Consider the following 18,261-nt stretch of genomic DNA (forward strand, 5'->3'; position numbering starts at 1 on the left):
AATTTCAGGAATGTGAACAGCAAAAATCAAAAGAAGAAGAAATTCTACAATCATTTCACAGATGGAAAGAGGAGGAAAAAGAGAAATTGGCTGATGAAATAGGAAAAGTGAAACAGATGTTTATGAAAGAGCTTAAGGAGTTATCTTCAAGAAATTCAACATTAGAAAATGTAAGTGATTTAAATTTTCCAACATTTTAAGGCATGAGTCCCTTACAGTAAATGGTAGTGAACTTCACATATTTGAAATGTGATGTCATCTTGGAGGTCTTATTACAAAACTTTAAAAACAATGGTTGAATGATAGCCATAATTGTATCTTTGTATACTGGTACTTTATTAACATAATTTCAGTTCTTTTTTTAATAGCATTGTTTTGGATGAACGAATTATGTGTTCAGCAACTAAGTCAGTTTTTTCTTATTCCTCAACCTATGAGTGCCTGTTTATAGATTAGTAGATATTGTTAATTGTTGCTGTCTGTTAGGCACCCATTATACTAATATTCTCATAACTGGCATGGGGACTAACCTCTTCATTATAGTCCTGACAGCAGAACTGCATACATTTTCAAAAGATGCTCTGGAAATGCTTTCCAGAGTTTTGACTAGAAAGAGAATTGTAAAAGCGTAGGTGGGTCAGAAAGCAAATACGTAAGCCATTACCAGAGCAGCTTATATTTTGTAGCTGCTAGTTCCTGTGTATATTTGCAAGGTATATTTGTGTTAGATGTATATATTAATTATTACATGGAATTTGATAAATGCTTAATTCATGAGAAATGTGAGAAGTGTCTGATGCAATCTGTGTAGTTATGTTTAAAGAAAATTTTGTATTAAATGCAGTTTTAGAAAACAAAGTCTGTATACACATTCAGGTCTTCATTTTTCCCCCCCCTCCTTTTAGCAACTGTTAGAATTACAAAAATCCAATATGCAACAAAAATCCAATTTAGGGACGCTGAAAGACAGCCAGGAATTTACAGAAGAGAAACCTCAGAGTCCTCAGGATTATCACAATGTGGTTAAACTTCTTGAAAAACAGGTAACACTGTAACTTAATGTATTGCTTTTGACAGACTACTTGTGTTCGTTTCATTTTTTTACATCTCTGAGTAGGATTTTAAATCCGTAAGTAGAATTCTCATCCCTCTCAATGTCTGCAATAGCTGTTTTTAAAGATTTATTACTATTTAGTACAATCTCTATAATGAAAATCAAGGAATTATTTCCCTTATCCTTTATAAATAAATTGTTATTTATTGATTGATCTTCTCATATTCTTTATTATTAAATATATTTAGCTTTACCAAGTATGATTGCTGTTCAATTCCTGAAGGCTCTAACAAGCCATTTATGTCTGATGATCTGTGAGGCCACTCATGGAAAAATTGGAATTTTCCATTTTCCAAGACGAAAAAAAATCTTAAGAAACTTTCTGACAGGATTTGTCAACCTGTGGCTTTTGAGCCATATGAAGCACTTGAGCTTGTCAGGTGCAACTTCTGTATTGGCACTGTATCATCTGACGAGCACAGATGCTGGCGCTAGTGCAAATCTGTTGGACAATCCAAAGTCCCACCTATAGGAAAGACTGAGCTAGGAAGGGCCACTGAGGCCAAGGTCATCGCATCGTTCTGAGATTTGCCTGCATATCCAGGTTGTTCCTATTAAAAAAAAAAAAAAAAAAAAATTAGTTCTGAGGCCTTTGGAAATACCCACAAACCTTTTTAATCCTTTTTTTTTGATACTTTGAGACACGCATTATATATTTCATGGTTCTTGGGATGTGAAGGTTTTTGTATCATCATTGCTGGTATCATCCAGAAGTTTAGTCATTTCTGCTCGAAGATGTGGAAAACTTAGTGAGTTTTACTTCATGCTTTTTATTTCATCAAAGAAAATTCCATTCAGTCTAAAACTCATATATTAATACTTTTTTAATCATCATTACACAAAATACACTGTTAATGAGTGCTTGAAATGACATTATTTGGGGGGAAAAAACCCTGCTCTTACAACTCTTATTGTTAATACACAGAGATGTGTCAAAGTACTTGTGTATTTCTCACTCACAGTCACTATGTATACAAATCAAGGAGCAAATGCATAGTTTCTAGAGTGATTGGTAAGAAAACCACACTCGGATGTATAAAACATGCTGATGACTGTTCTAGGTCTTAAATATGGGGTTACTCAAGTTTCATGTCAATAATCTTTCCAGTATTTACGCTTTATTTAGAAAAATAAAGCTGCATATATCGAACTAAATGTTAAAGTGGTGTTAACAGGAATTAATACTGATTTCCTCTATACAGGAAAGTAAGTGGACGTCTAGAATACAAGCCCTTCATCATGACCATGAGACAGAAAAGGCCCTGGTAAGTGGCACAGCAAACCACTTAAACTAAAAGGAGATTTTTTTTTTCTTATTTTCTTACCCATTCAGTAGTTCTTGATAAGCTGTAATACACCTGTTGGATTAGAAAGCCTAGATAACCAAGAGTTTATTAGAGTGTGTCCTCTTAGATGTATTTATTATCTCTTTATTTCTGGTATGATAGGATCTTGACGTTTCAGTTAAGGCCAGGGTTGAAACAGAATTTTTCATTTAAGAATCTGGCAGGCACCTGAAACTGTATTTCTCTTTTGAAGATCTTACAACTAATTCTGTGAGCCTTGTGTTATACAGTGTTTTTCTGTGTTATGCAGATATGCTGGAGAGTTGAGATATAACTTGCTGACGTGTAGCTTTCATCTATCCCGTACCTTCTGCTACCATGGACCTATGGCATATGTCTCAATCTTTTTTTCTCTTTTCTATCATTTCTTTGCTGCTTTTTCTGTTCTAGCTTTCTAATGCAGGATCTGTTCAGCTTTTCCAGGAAAAAACACCATGGCATTTTATTTTGCATCAGTTTATATATTTTACTATAAAAGGCTTTATTCCTCAGATTTTTTTTATGTCTGCATTTCTTTTTAATCTCTTTCCTGCTTTGTTTCTCTTGCTTCTTTTCCTTTCATTTTCCTTTCATCTGCGTGACCATGTAAGAACTGAGCAGATCATAGTGGTCTGACCAATGCTTCTCCTCCTCTGGCAAGAAAGGAGTGGGGAGGAACCATGGAACGTTCCCCAAAAAGGATGTAGTTAATGATACACCCACATACAATGCAAGAATAGAATAAGGGAGGAGTAACGTAAGTATTACTTTTGGGTTGGTGCACCTAAAATATTGTTCCCTTTCTTGTACATTCAGAGCTAATATATTAGGTTTTTCATGCAAATTCACATCTCATCTCCTTAAAATATCATTATTTGACACTATAACCAAAACATTTTTATAGCGTCGTATGCTTTGTCCTGCAATCTTATTTTTAGGCAATCTCAGGAATGTGTTTGTATGTCGCTTTCTTTGTATTGAGATTTAGGTAGTCTTCCTTGTATAAATGAAAAATGATCCAGACAACTGTTTTGTAATATATGCAAGTCCCAATGAAATCACAGGAGACATTAAGTTTTTGCTGAAAAAAATGTTAAAAATATTTAAGCATGACACTTGCTTGTTTAAACTTTATAGCATTAAAATATTTTATATACTATTAATATGAAGTTACTTTTCTTCTGATTGCTTTCTAGCTACTGTCACAGATTGAGAAGCTTAAATCATCACTGAGAGAAGACCTGAATAAAAATAACACCTTCTACAAGAGGAGGATAGAAGAATTAGGGCAGAGGCTTCAGGAGCAGAACGATCTGATTATTACTCAGAAGAAGCAGGTCTGTTTTGTGAAGCACTCTTGTGTTTCAGAGAGCATAGGACACAGAGAAACATTTTACTAGCATTTGGTCTTTGATATCTCTCTGGTTGCATATTTAATATTCCCAATTGGTAATAATCTTGCTATAGTATTTTGGTTACATTTTGGAAATTATGTTGATAAATAAGAATAGATCTGGAAAAGAGACACAAGAATGTAAACCAGGAATTAAAACACAATTGAGAAGGAAAGGCTGAATAAACCGAATGTTTTTAATAAGTTAAACACAAAGTTAAAAGATTACTGGGTCGCAGTCACCAAAGGCCTCTACAGATGAAAAATTTCTGATAGTGAACAGGATTTAATCTGCCACAAAATAATCGTAATGAGATCTGGTGTTTGAAATCTGAAAATACATGACCTCTCACACTAAAAATAAAGTATCGTATTTATCACTGTGAGAATAATTAATTAAATTATTACCATATGAAATTTAACAAGAGCAAGTGTCAGATTCTCCACCTGGGACAGGGTAGTCCTAGTTATATGTACAAATTGGGTGACGAGAGGCTGGAGAGCAGCCTTGGGGAAAGAGATCTGGGGGTCTGGGTTGATGGCAAGTTGAATACGAGTCAACAATGTGCCCTGGTAGCCAAAAGGGCCAACCATGTCCTGGGGTGCATCAAGCACAGCCTAGCTAGCCGGTCAAGGGAGGTGATTGTCCCACTCTACACCGCAGTGGTGCGGCCTCACCTCGAGTACTATGTGCAGTTTTGGGTGCCTCAGTATAAGAAGGACATCAAACTATTAGAGTGTGTCCAGGGGAGGGCGACCAAGATGGTGAAAGGTCTCAAAGGCAAGACTTGGAGGGAGCAGCTGAGGTCACTTGGCTTGTTCATCTTGGAGAAGAGAAGGCCAAGGGGTGACCTCGTCACAGTCTACAACTTCCTTAAGGGGGGATAGCAGTTGGGGAGGTGCTGATCTCTTCTTGCTGGTGACCAGCTGTAGGACACAAGGAAATGGAATGAAACTGTGTCAGGGGAAGTTCAGATTGGACATTAGGAAAAGGTTTTTCACTGAGAGGGTGGTCGGCCACTGGAACAGGCTCCCCGGGGAAGTGGTCACAGCACCAAGCCTGTCAGAGTTCAAGGAGCATCTGGATGATGCTCTTAAGTCATATAGTTTAGTTTTAGGTAGTCCTGCAAGGAGCAGGGAGTTGGACTCAATGATCCTTATGGGTACCTTCCAACCTAAGATAGCCTATGATTCTGTGAAATTATTTGTTTGGAAATGAGTTGTTTTTTCTTAAAAATATGCTTTTGTTCAAACATAACTGTAGAATTTTTGAGGTGATGGATGGGTGAAGATCTGGGTGGTCTGGAGTTTAGACAATGGCATGATTATGCAGTCCTTACAACCTATTCCTCTATTAGATGGTGTGTTCTTTACAAATCAACATCTGATTTTACACATTTTTTTGAGATTAATGTGAAACCTATACTTAAGAGCTTAAAGAGTTGGAAAGACAAATAATAGCTTTTACATCTCCACCTTAACAAATATGATAGCTGGAGCAATAGAGGACTTACTGCAAGAAATTTATCTAGGACTAAAGTGACCTTTTAAAACAAAACAGTGTGACAACAGATGTAAAATAGGTTCGGAGGGATCCGAGTTTGGTGTTTGTGAAATACAATTGTGAAGATCTGCATTCTCAATCCCTAGAAGCTGGAAGGGCTTGAGAAATAGCTAACACTTTTGTGGAGTCCAAAGTGAATGGACAATGTATTGAGGCACTACTGGCTATAACCAAACTGATAAATAAAAGAGGACCAGGGTCCAATATCTTGTGTCAGCTCCAGCTGACATTGACTGTGTGTCTGTATGGTTTGGGTTTAGCTTCTGCTTGGGGAACTGGAGTGCAGAACATTGTTTTAATGATACAGGATTCACAACTTTCCCGTTTCCTTTAGATCAAATTACAGCCAGCTTGTTTCCTCTATGCTCTCAGTTTTGTTCAGTGCATGTCTTGTGTGTCAAAGAGACAAAACTGTAGAGCAGACAGGAGAACTGTTCATACATTTAAAATCAATGTGTAATTAAGTGTTTTCCTGGAGTGGAGCTAGACTTGCAAAATGAACATGAATTGCTGAAGCAGAAAGTATTGAAACTGGAAGTGCTGAAGTGGCCCATAACCCCACTCTCATTTCACTTTATAGCTTGTAATAACAGGGTGTACAAAGCATGAGTTCACATAAGACAACAAACAGAAATAAGTCTTCAGCATTCATTAAGCATGAATGAAATATACACTAAGCAGTAGAATAGAATTCCACAAAAGTAGTATTTTTATCCCCAAATCATACAATAATTTCTGTTATGGAATAGTACTGAAACTAGGTATTATGTACTAAATGTTCATTTCTAGATATTGATTGCTTACTTTTGTAACTATTCATGTATCTGTCTTTTCTCTTTTAGATAAAAGAATTGTCCACAAGATCAGTTGCAAGCATTAAACCATATGATGGTAAGTACAAACTGTAAGAAAAAGCAGATTTTGTTTCTAATTTCAGCAGCTTGGCTGAAACAAATGTTACAATTCATTAAAAAGTATAGACATCAACTTTACTAACTGAATATTGAAGTCAAATCAGTACTGGCAATTTATTTGTGTTTCACAGGGTACCTACCTGTTTCCATGCCATGAATTGCGAAGTTCATGTTTTGCAGCTGTAAGGACTTCTAATGTACAAAGCTGATCGCTTGAGTAGTGAAGAGATGTGAAATATAGCAACTTGTCCTGGTTTCAGCTGGGGGGGGAAGTGAGTGAGCGGCTGTGTGGTGCTTAGTTGCTGGCTGGGGTTAAACCACAGCACAACTCTATTTTGTATTATGTAAACAACTTTTGGCTTTGCTTTATGAAATGTAATTTTAATTGTTTCTTTATGCTTGACTGTCCTTAGGCTGCAGAACTCACAAAGAGAAAATACTGAAAGAGTAGACAAACTTGATTAGTTTGTCAGTTGAGATACAGACGTTCAGAGAATTTTAAGAACTCTGATATTTTTGTCTGTGCAATGCTTTAACATCTGAAGTCCATTACAAATAGCTAAACCTGATAATAGTGTTTTAGGATGTAGTCCTGTACCACAAATAGTTGATGCTGCAGTTGAAATAAGTTTATTGCAATAGATGACAGCTGAATTAATTCTAATCCCAGTTTGGAAACCATCTTGCTCTATTAGCAAAACGTTTGCTTGAACTGAATCTAACAGTAGGGAGTGGGTTAGTTTTAGGAAAGCATAGTAATAGTATGGCTGTATGGCTTTTCAACTGGAGATGGTCATATTCAGCCATGCTGAAGCACAGGCAAGTATAAGACCATGGCACAGAAGCGAATTTGCTTCTAGGCCCCAAGGTGATCTGAGGAATGTAGAACTGAAGTGATAATTCACTCCAAAGCTACACTCTATACATGACATAGATAAGGTTTGTGCAAATTGGTATGAAGTGTGGATGCAGCAGATCCTCTCTGGGGAATACATGCGTTCATCAGGCTAGGCTTGATTAAGTAGGTTTGGGCCAAGTCGTCTTCTCTGGGACACAAAGACAGCATGATCACATTCCAGTTCAGTGATGATTTAATTTCTAGTTTCTTTTCCTGGTTCTAGAAGTATTTAAAATGTTAAGCATAGATAAAGACATAGTTTTATGTTGTGAAGGACCTTTTTTTTACTTTGTAAATGGTTTGTTTAATTTTTTCCCTGTTAAAGCCAAAAATGACGTAATTTATAAATATGATTAAATATTGCTACATTTAAGAACCTGTATATGTCTGTTATTGTTTACTATAATACATTTACATTATTTTTTACTTTTATGCCACTTCAGTGAACACTACTGTAGAGCATCTTGAAGAATCTAAACCAAGTCTACCGGTGATGCATGGTAAGTTTTTTGATAGGTCCAGATCCAGTACTTTCGAATCTAACAGTCTGTCTTCTCAAATGTGTTGCTTGTCAAATCATAGCTGTAAGAGTAGTTCTATTGAAAGAATGTAATTTGAATTGCTTTGCTGTATGTCAGCACTGAGAATTCCTATCAAGTAATTGTAAAGATGCACTATTGAAAAGGATAAATGAAAACAAAAGAAAATTTGAGAATAATTCCTAGCACGTGTATAGTATTGAAGCACCTTAAGGTAAATGAAACTAATTGAGGAAATAAAATTATGTTTTCTTATAGGAAAATATGCTTATCTGGTATATGCATATACTAGATAGGCACATGCATGTACTGGAATTTGTATAGGGAAGTATGTGAAGATGTTTGTTTATAAGTCTTGAAATACTGTATTTTTCATGTGACTTCAAATGTCAAGGAGGAAAATATAGAAGAAATAATCAAAGTAGACAATCAGCCCATCTAGATAGTTCTTCCAGAGTGTATCTGTAGTTACATATAGATCATTATTTAGTTATTTTAACTCGCTGCATTGTGATACTGTTTAGAAAGGGAAGGAATAAACCTGTTTACATTGTTTTGTACTTTGTGAAAACAGTTGTCTTTTTTTTTTCTCAGTATGCAGAGTAATGGAGAGTATTGTTACCATGCCAATATTCTGCAATTAATGAATTCTTTATTTTCATTTTAAGCAGGAAAGTAATGAAAAATGAACTTTGAGCAAGCAAAACGTTTAAATGTTAAAAACCAGTGTATTAATTTTAATTATTGAGTTATAATTATATAATTTTTTAAATTATTATTTCTCTTAGTTTTAAAACCTGTCAAAGGGAGACAAAATGGAATCTGTCTAAGAAAAATGTACAGAATTTTTCTTTTTCAACAAATTCAAAAAGTTATGAAAAGGCATATGGGGAGAAGGGGCAGTATACAACAGAAGCTTTCGATAACTTGATGAGGATTGGAAAACTGATGAATATGAAGTGTTGATTTCAAAATATTTGTTGTGACAAGGATTACTAAATTAAGGAAAACAGATTTTATTTTTTATATGGTAACATTATTTGAATGATACAGAGATTTCTTTCTAACCTATGCAACGCTAGTAGCTCATTGCTTGAAGCTTTTTAAGTGAAACTATATAGATGAAATGTTATGTGGAGAAAAGTAATAATATATTTAGTATACATTATTAGGAATAGTATTTTAAATAATCTAATTCTTTTTCATTCAAACCAGCTTCATTGCACCAACACAGTAGTGCTGCTTCTGGCTAAGAGATCTGGCAGCAAGTAGCTTAGCTATTGCCCTGAATTTAAGAAACAAGTTTTATGAAGAACATTGCTGCTAAGGGCTTACACACCAAGCTTGACAAGCATTGCTTTCTTAGTGCATTTACTTTCACTTGTACTGAGGAGGAAGACAGTTCTGTGAACATTAGTATTTTCTGTACTCTGACAATTTAAATCACCTCATTCGGATCTTTCCTGATTTCTTGCTGCTCCAAATATGAAGTTCGTGACACCTTGTGAAACCTCTCAAGATAGAAAAAGCTGTTCCTGCAGTTGATATACAAAAGATCCACTATCAGTTTATTATGAAACCTCAAAGAAGGTGTTTCCTTCAGATTCCTTTGCTGATGATTATTTTATTTATTTCTGCAGGTCTCTCTGTCCCCTTTCTTCCCTTCTGGATTTTTTTTAAACTTAACCTACCTAATTTCTGGATATAAAGGTTAGCAGAAGTTATAGTGTCTTTCCCAAAATTTGCAGGACTTCTCAAGGGATTGACTTACATACTGAATTAAGACATCATGGCCGCATCTCGTGCCATTATGAAAATGAAAGCGCTTGCTGGTAACTTCTGTACGCAAATTTATTTAGCACAGAGCATCTCTGAAATCACAAGAGCTGTAGTTTTCCTACCAAACAATTGCCTGCATATGGAATATCTTCCTTCTTTTTTTTCTGTTTGAAAGAAAATCTATTCTGGAAAAGGCTCTCTAATGTGAACTTAAGGACACTTTTCAAAGTTGCTTGGAAGCTTTTGCATCCTAATATTCTGCACATCTTAAATCTGTTCTGAAAAGATACCTGAATTACAAATGAGGTATCTTAGGTGTAAAGTAGTGGAATAACTGTGTTAGCCTGGTGCCTTTGTGTTAACGTTCCTAATTTCTTGTGAGAGCTAATAGTGTGCCTTGAATTCCATCCTGGCTGACCATTCTTCTGTCCGTTTCTAAACTAGCTGTAGGGTTTTGTGCAGATACAACTTAAGTCTTATTTTTAAAGATTACTTCAGTCTCACAAAAAGGATTAATTATGATTTTTTTTTTAAGAAATCATATTTTAAAATCAGGCTTTGGCTCCTATATTACTCTTGAAATGTTGATACTTGTTCAATATTTGATCTTTGTTAGGTGAATAATACTAGGTGGGATTGATGACAGTAGTTAAAAAGCAAAGATATTAATTAGATTGTCCATTAAAACCTATGCCTCAGTCTTCAAACATGGTGTGGACTAAGGCCCAGCTGTCATCAGGACATAGCTGAAGCATCTGAGGAAAATTTAGTCAAAGTAGTCTTCCTAGACAGTTAACAAAGAAAAGCGGCACCTTCAGAGTTTGGTTCAGCTGAAATAAGATCTGAATTGCTCTTTGAAGTTGCTTGTGTCTCTTCGTTGACTGTAGAAGGAGTCTGAGATGACTAGGCTCCTAACTTAGAGGCCTCAGGTAAGTGTCAAAAATTTATCGTATTTAAGAATATTGGTTTAAAATTAATATTTATGCTGCTTATGTGCAGTATATGGCTTCCCATTGATTAGTTAGGAGAAAAATATATGAAGTGCATTAATGCAAAGATGACAGTCAAAATTACAGGTATCACAGATTAAGTCTGACAGCTCTTTGGATGTGAAATTTGAGTATAAATTAAAAGAGTATATAATGACTATAGCCATGGCTTACATTCCTTACATTTTTGAAGAAGTGCAGCAATTTACAGCAAATAAGTTTTACATTTTATCCTGGGTTTTCATATTGCAAGTGCAAAGTGCTTACTGTAGGGTGATACTCCACTATAGATAATAGTAACACTTCTGTTCAGGCTAAAAGTTCTTTAGCATTTCATATTTCAGAGCAAATAGACAGGATTTCTCCTTTAAATGTTGGCCATACTACTGCTTTTCTAATAATACTGTCAGAATATTGGGGGTTTTTAAACTAGTAGATAAGAACAGACAAACAATATATGATATGCTTGAAATATATACAGCCTGAATTCTTCATTATTGTTAAATACATTTTCCTATTCCACCTGCACAGAAATTGTCTCCAGATATTACTTAAAACAGATATTTAATGTTTTGTCAAAGTATGCCGGGCACATAATTTTTCAGTAGTATAATTATCCACTGAAGAAATTAAGGCAACCTGTACTTTCGATATCTCTCATCTATCTGTCCACACATATTAGCTGGCAGAAGAGATATTCTGGAAGGTGTGGGACGACAGACACATAATTGTGGAGGTCATCTCAAGGTTGCTGGCCTTAATGATGGCTAGTATTAATATGGCTGGATTCAGGCCAGTGAGATATAAATACGACCAGCCTGCATTAAGACTGGTGTTGGAAGATGTCATTTAGTTAGGTTCAAGCCTGAGGCTGACAGGAACCATTTTTCTGAGGATAAAGGTAGGGCTCGGTTTGGGACTGAGGCTGGCTGATGACACACGGGGAGGATGGTTTGGAATTTGCCACTGGGCTAGGTATAGGATTTAGCAATAATACTGTTTGATTAGCGTCAGGTGTGGGACTGTTGAGGGGGACTGAATGAATTGGGTTTGGAGTTAAGGTGGTTCATGCCAGCAGAAGAAGAAGGGTCTGGCACGGTCTGCAAAGGGCTGGTATCACCCAGAGACGTCTGGTTATTGCTGAGCCAAGGTTTTACAGAGATCACTAAGCTTGGGTTAGGGTTAGGATTGGGTTTAGACAGACGTCGATTGGAAAAGAGAGTTATGGTCAAGTTAAGAAGGATCAATTAAGGAAGGTAGCAGCAGCAGAGCCTGACTGAATAGGTTTAATATGAAGCTGAAATTTATCTCTATTTTATAGCCAAGAAAGGTGTGGAGATGAAAGCCAGGGTTCAAATTTGTCAATGAACAAAGTATAATTGAGGTTGCAATGTAATCTGGTGTAATTTCCAGTTCAGATGCAACCTCACTTATACTTTGTTCATTGACACAAGGCCTCCTGCCTTGCTTCAGCCTCCTGGAATCCACTTCCAGTAAGGCAAGAACACAGTTGGGGTGTTCAGCTGGAGTGGGGAACTGGGAAGTGAGTAGGAGCAAGTAATTTATTTCTGGGTTTGAGTCCAAAAAGGAAGGTAGCAGTCTGTCTATGTTCAACACTCAGGCCAGGATGAAAGCTGTAAGATCCTTGCCAGCAAGTTTCTGATGTTGAAAATGTTGATGTAGAGCAGTGGTTTAGGTTTAGGGCTGATAATTGACAGGAAGGTAACTGGCTCTACTTAAGTCAGAAGTTGTAGTGATTACTTGTTTAGGGCTAACATTGGATTGTGGCTTGGTGAGATTTTGGGCAAAAAGGTTGGATGAACTAGAGGAGGTTACAATAATGTGGAGTAGTTAGGATTTCAGTCTGCATCAGCAGCATTATTTTAGATTTGAAGTTAGCAAAAACTACTTTGTACAGTTTTGAGGTCTAGTTGGGTAGTCAGACTTAAATGATTCCTAAAAGTAAGTGTGGTAATATTTAGATGCTGGTGATTTCAAGGATGTGCACTAAGGTTAAGAGGTGAGAGGTCTGATCAGATAGCTAGAAAAAGCACATCTTTAGTAAACGTAAGGAGAGGGCTCCTTAAGGGGGATGATCTCCACACCTGTCTATAAACCAGAGGAGTGGTGAACCAAGCCGCTTTTTCTTACATTTGATTCTAACGTGATGGTTAATAAATATCTCTTAGAATATGTGTACAGTAAAGAGAAAGAAAATGCCTGCTTACATTGGAGAAGTTGGTGTTTCCAGATGTCGCACTCCCCCATGTCTTAGCATTCTATCTCCTCTGTCATCATGCAGTGAACAACAATATTGCACGTAACAGTAATACATTTTGGTTTTGCTCTTGCAACTATTCTTTTACTGATTTTTAACTTCCTCTGTTTCTAGTATACTGAGGAAGAGAAGTATGTACCTTTATACCAGATCTGCAGATTCTTTTCACGTCTGAGTTCTGGGGACTGGGCTTTTCCTCTTAAATTAAGTTACTTGACAAGGGCTTGTGCAGAGATGAGTCAGCTCCTCTAAGCAGATTGCATTTGAGTAAAGTACAGGTAAAACAAGTATAAATTAAATCCAGTTACACAGCAACTGGCTTACTGGCTAGAAGGTCCAGCCAAAAAACTCACACACCTCAATGCCCATGCAGCTAAATTAAATTCCCCCAGAACATCTCATCCGTGCTTCAGGCTCTGTCCTCCAAAACAGGCTCACTGCAGGCTTTTGGGAATGATCCCAAACTGTGCCTGAACATTGTTTAGGAGAATGTTGGTGCAGGGCAACAGTGTGCCAGGAGCAGTAGTGTGGAGGATCATGTTCCGGTGCCCAAGAATGCTCTGGCCACTGTTAAATCTTACAGCCTTAGAGACTGAAAGACCAGAAGCCTATTTGTCTCTCAGAGTTTTGCTTTTAAGTGTTTCCATAACATATATTGACATTTGCATCTTGTTAGCATCTTGTGATGGTATAAGAAACATTTTTTTAGAACTTCTTATTTAGTGCAAGTTACATGGGAGCAAATCTTAAAGTCTGGTAACGGGCTTGGAAAAGCAGGTGTGAGGCTGAATATAGTCACAAGTATGGAAAGCATGGAGAGAGCAGCTGCCATAACCAAGTATTTACACCATCAGTTTTAGTCTCCTTCACATGGGGAATATTGGAGATGTGACAGTAAGTGTCACTTAGCTCCAAGTGCTCATTTCTTTGTGTTTACCCATCGCAGTGCATCCATGGTTGTACCTAATTGTACAAGAAGTGCTGAAGCGCTGAAATCTTTAATGCAAAGTCACTTCCTCCCCTTCTACCTATACAGTGTAACAACCATTTATAGTGCCAAAGGTTTCTTGTGAAGGTTGGGGCAAATGTATGTTGGCCCAAAATATTGGCCAATAAAATGTTTTCTCCTATACTGCCAGTAGTTGAATATTTAAAGTATAGTTTGCACATCTCTTTTTTTATCGGAAACCCTAGAAGAAACTAAATTTCTAGTTTTCATTAAAATAAGTTAATTTATGGAAGGTAAATATTAACATTTTTAAAACCTGAATTTTTAATAGTCTACATATAAGCATTTTCATGCATCTCGTATCTGAAGTCTATAAAGTTGTAAATAAACTGTACTTTGGCTTCACTTATGTAAAGCAAATTGTACCTGACAGCCTAGAGAATGATAATTTCAATGTGTTTAGGAAGCTGTTTTCAGCAGAGGACATTTCAAGATTTCTTTAAAGCACATGATAATAATGAATCTCACTGTATTGGAGCACTTGAAGATTTTTTAAATTGGTTTTGTTGGAAATTATCATATCTATCTATATATATATAAAATTTCTGTCTTGCACATATGGACTCAGTAATTAATAATTCTCTGGAATAATGAGTTAACATTTTTTCCATATATTTTTGAGGATTTCTATGTCTGACCATTTCACTTGCCTTTTGTAAACTTTTAGTATCAAATTGCACATAAACAATATTTTTAAATAAATTTAAAAATTAAAATGCTTCTTATGAGAAATGAATGACAGTATTCATTTACTTAATCCTAGGTGGCCTTGTCATTGTAGGTGCCTAAAAACATCCCACCTGGCCTCTGCCTGCCATTCCAGAAGGGCATGGATTTTTCTATAGTTCTGCGACGTATCAGCCAGCCCTGTGCTGATGGCTTAAAACTCTGATATATCTGAGATGACCCTAGACACCCATGTTTGGGCAACTGAATCACTCCTGAAGTGACTATTGTATTAGGGTGTCCTCTACAAAAATGTACCAGCAAGGCAGCGAAGAGGCATGTTGCACTGGGTTTGTGATTGTTAAGCAGGTTGTCAGCAATCAGGAAAGTTGACATCAGTGTATTTTTTTTGCCTAACTTCCCACTCTGGACCTTGACCTTCTTCTGTCCTGTTTGTCTGGTGTTCCTGTTCTTCCTCGTTATTAGAGCAGGCACCCTTGGTGCATATGCTGGAGCCCATAGAGGAGCTTTCAGAAGAGGAAAAAGGTAATGGTTGATTCAGCTCAAAATACAGTGGCATGTGTTTCTTGAAAATAAAAAGTAAATATTATTTGATACCTACAGTATTTTTCATTGTATTGCAGTATGCTTATGTGATTTGGGTGGGAACATTCCTTGTTTGTGTCAGTCTTCTGTTTGCTATTGGTGCTTGTAAATATTATGATTTCCCTATCCAAATGTAATGTTTTTCTGGCTAACTCTTTAAAGCAGGCATATTCCATATGTCTAAAGGCACTTGAGCTAAGCAGAGCAAAAATGTTTTATGGGGAATACCCCTTACTAGGAAATTTTTAGTGCTGATGCTATTGCAATGTGTGCTCACTTCTTTTTCAAACTCTGCATAAGAGGATAAAGAGTTCAGATAGAAGGAAGTTGTTGGTGGACGTTGAAGCTGCCTACTTTCATAAATGCACCAAAGATACTTTTGCAAGTAATCTAAGTTACACCTGCTTCTAAGCAGCCACAGCTCCAGCCAGAGTTGTGCAATTCTGAATGAAATTATGTATCCCAGTGTTGGCAGCTGTTCTTCTGCTCCATCTGAAGAAAACTTGAAGAAGGCCACATTTACAGTGACAGAACAGAAAGCATTGGTTCATCCTGCATGGTATTCTCCTGAAGAAGGCTAACAGTGCTTCAGGTTAAACGCCAAATAGCTGAATAGCATAATAATCTGTACTGTGGGCAAAAATCAAAATCAGTCTTGAACTTTATAGCTAATGAGTTTAAATTTTGAAGGAGTGATGCTGTTTTGAAAACAAAATTGTTGCTTGAATACATCTGTGCATAAGTGAGAGGTTTCCCCAGGGAAAATCCAGTGACTCTGAACAATCTGAAATAAAGACTGCTTGCATTTTTGCCGTTCTTTCTGCTGTTTCTCTTGCTTGCCGTCTTCTCTCATGATGGATTGTCTTTGATTCTTCTGCTGTGCCTAAAGGCATGGCCTGCAGTACAAAAGAGAGAAAGAAAGAATGTGGTCTGAAAAGATAGACCAAGATTTTTTTGTTTTCGGTGGCAGTCATTTGTAAGGGAGAGTGTGAAAATTCTTGACTTGGCACATTATTTCATAGGATTATGTAGGAGCTGAGACAGTGGACCAGACTTAAGGTCTATTGTCTCCAAAGTTGTTAAATCTAGTATTTAGGAGTTTTTTAAAAAACAAAAATGAATAAGAAAACAGTTCCTTAAATAGTTGTCTCTGGCAAAGAGGATTTATCTTGAGTTAATTAGCAAGAATTAATACTGTCATTAATTAGGATAATGCTGGATAGTCTTGTTACCCATATTAGTATGTAGTAATTATGAATTTAAGAATTATTTTAGATGAATCTATTTTATTGTAAGGATTAACATCTGAAAGGGACAGGATTTTCAGAAGGCTCCTTGGAGCCTTCCACTTTAAAATGTCTCATGTCTAGCTTTCTGGAAGGATTTCATACTGCATAATGCACCTTTTCCTGACTGGGGATAGTCTGATAGCACTGTGTTTCCTCACCGACCAGTAGCTTGCCTCTTCTAGGACTCAGGTCTCCAACCAAATAATTTTTAATCCCACCTCTGTCAGGGACTGAGTTGTCCACACAGATCCCCAAGCCAGATAAGATTTCAGCCAGATTCTGTCCTCTTCAACACAGATCTGTTAGTATGGTAGCTGGACTCTTTCTCAGAAAGTTTTCATTACCTACAGTTCTTTCCAGGATCCATCGGAGGCCACTCTCAAAACAACCTAAATATCATCTGTGTATCTTGAGGCTTTTTTGGGTCCTCTTCAGGGTGCTTATCTTTCCCTTAAAGAAAAATGAAAAGTAAATGGAACTGCTTTTTAAGCAATCATTGTTTAAAAATAGGAGAAGTGGCACTTTTGTTTTGAAAGAAAGCATTTGAAAGTCACAATATGGAGTTACTCCTTCATTTATGTCCTTGTCTGTGGGCTGGCAAATGACTCTGCTGCCCTGTAAGGCATACTGGACAGAGACAAACTCCTGCCCAACATTTAGCTTTTATTTCATGGGACGAAGTTGGGAGTGTGGTTTACAGCATGCTTTCTTGGAATGTTGTATACCCCTCTGTGTATGCTTTGCCAGCTTTGCTGACCACTGCCAGACAGGAGCAGCTACCGTGGTCCCACAGAGTATTGGTTCTCTTGGTAGAAGTGGCATTCAGTAAAATTTTGTCTTGCCAGGGACACGTTATAGGCAGGTTCCAAATGGGTATGTTTTGCTTCTTTACTCCTCTGTATGACCCTATAATACTTTGGCCTAATTTAAATGTCAGTCTTTAATTTAGATGGAAGAATCTGTCTAGATGATTCTTTATTTCTTGCATAAGAGTTCATGTCATTACTGACGCTTAAAGCAAGGGAAAGAGACACTTAAAGCCAGGGAAACTTCTTTGTCTGCTTTTAAATATGTGTGGTGTCATAGACCTGCATAGAAGAAAACACGACACTGAACTTTGTCCTTGAAAGAGTTTTGATATAAGTATTATCCGTCATGTATTTTCTGTGAAACTGTCTGCCTGAGACTAAGGTTTTGTCTTTACCAAGACTTTTGAAAGTTTTAAAACTTTCCAAAGATTTGATTTCAGTGGGTGTTTTTTAACAGAGAACATTACGTTGTTTTAAGCTTTTCTTGAGAACAAGTTTGTCATATACCTGTTCTAATTCCTGCTAGAGTTCAGCTTTGATTTGAAATACCACTTTTAGAGAACTTAATTATCAGAAGATAGTCTTTCTTTATCAGAAGTTTCCAAGTACAGTTCTAAAAGCAGAGACCTTTGTTGCTAGATATTCAGGCATGTATCTTTACAGTGGTTCTGTAACGAGAAAAATAGAAGATACTTGTGATGATGAGTACAAGGTGCTGAGCTATAGATTCCAAGTGGGCTGACTTTTGTAAGCTAGCCCAAGATTTTAAAAAGAATACAGTTCCATGTAGACAAAAAGCGCACATGGCTGTCTATGGTGTTTCTAAAAGATGCATGCTTCAGTGCAGTTTTTAATTGTCTCATGTACTGTGGATTTTTCAAATGTCTCTTAAATGCATTTTTCCATTCTTATTTCAGAAATTGAGAAAGGTGATCATAAAACAGGTAGAAGTAACCACTATTTAATAAATGCTTTGAAGACTGATCCTTCTTTAACTAAAGAATTACGAGTTGTTTTGGAGCAAGCCCTGGAGGAGAAGCTGGAATCCTTGGGAATTAAAGCAGTAAGATTATTTTGAGTTATTTAAAA

General features: G+C 36.6%; 1 protein-coding gene across 2 annotated transcripts in view; it reads left to right on the forward strand.

Moving 5' to 3' along the window:
• DZIP1 (DAZ interacting zinc finger protein 1) overlaps positions 1 to 18,261 on the forward strand; it is a 42,041-nt gene that overhangs the window by 14,281 nt on the left and 9,499 nt on the right. For both annotated transcript variants that reach the window (XM_041128706.1, XM_030036587.2), the window contains exons 6-12: positions 9 to 170; positions 906 to 1,043; positions 2,317 to 2,379; positions 3,636 to 3,776; positions 6,239 to 6,287; positions 7,652 to 7,708; positions 18,090 to 18,235. In XM_041128706.1, coding sequence (XP_040984640.1) covers positions 9 to 170; positions 906 to 1,043; positions 2,317 to 2,379; positions 3,636 to 3,776; positions 6,239 to 6,287; positions 7,652 to 7,708; positions 18,090 to 18,235 — 756 coding nt within the window. The remainder of the gene's footprint in view (positions 1 to 8; positions 171 to 905; positions 1,044 to 2,316; positions 2,380 to 3,635; positions 3,777 to 6,238; positions 6,288 to 7,651; positions 7,709 to 18,089; positions 18,236 to 18,261) is intronic.

The sequence above is a fragment of the Aquila chrysaetos genome, chromosome 14 (assembly GCF_900496995.4).
Source record: "Aquila chrysaetos chrysaetos chromosome 14, bAquChr1.4, whole genome shotgun sequence".
In the NCBI taxonomy this organism is placed as follows: Eukaryota; Metazoa; Chordata; class Aves; order Accipitriformes; family Accipitridae; genus Aquila; species Aquila chrysaetos.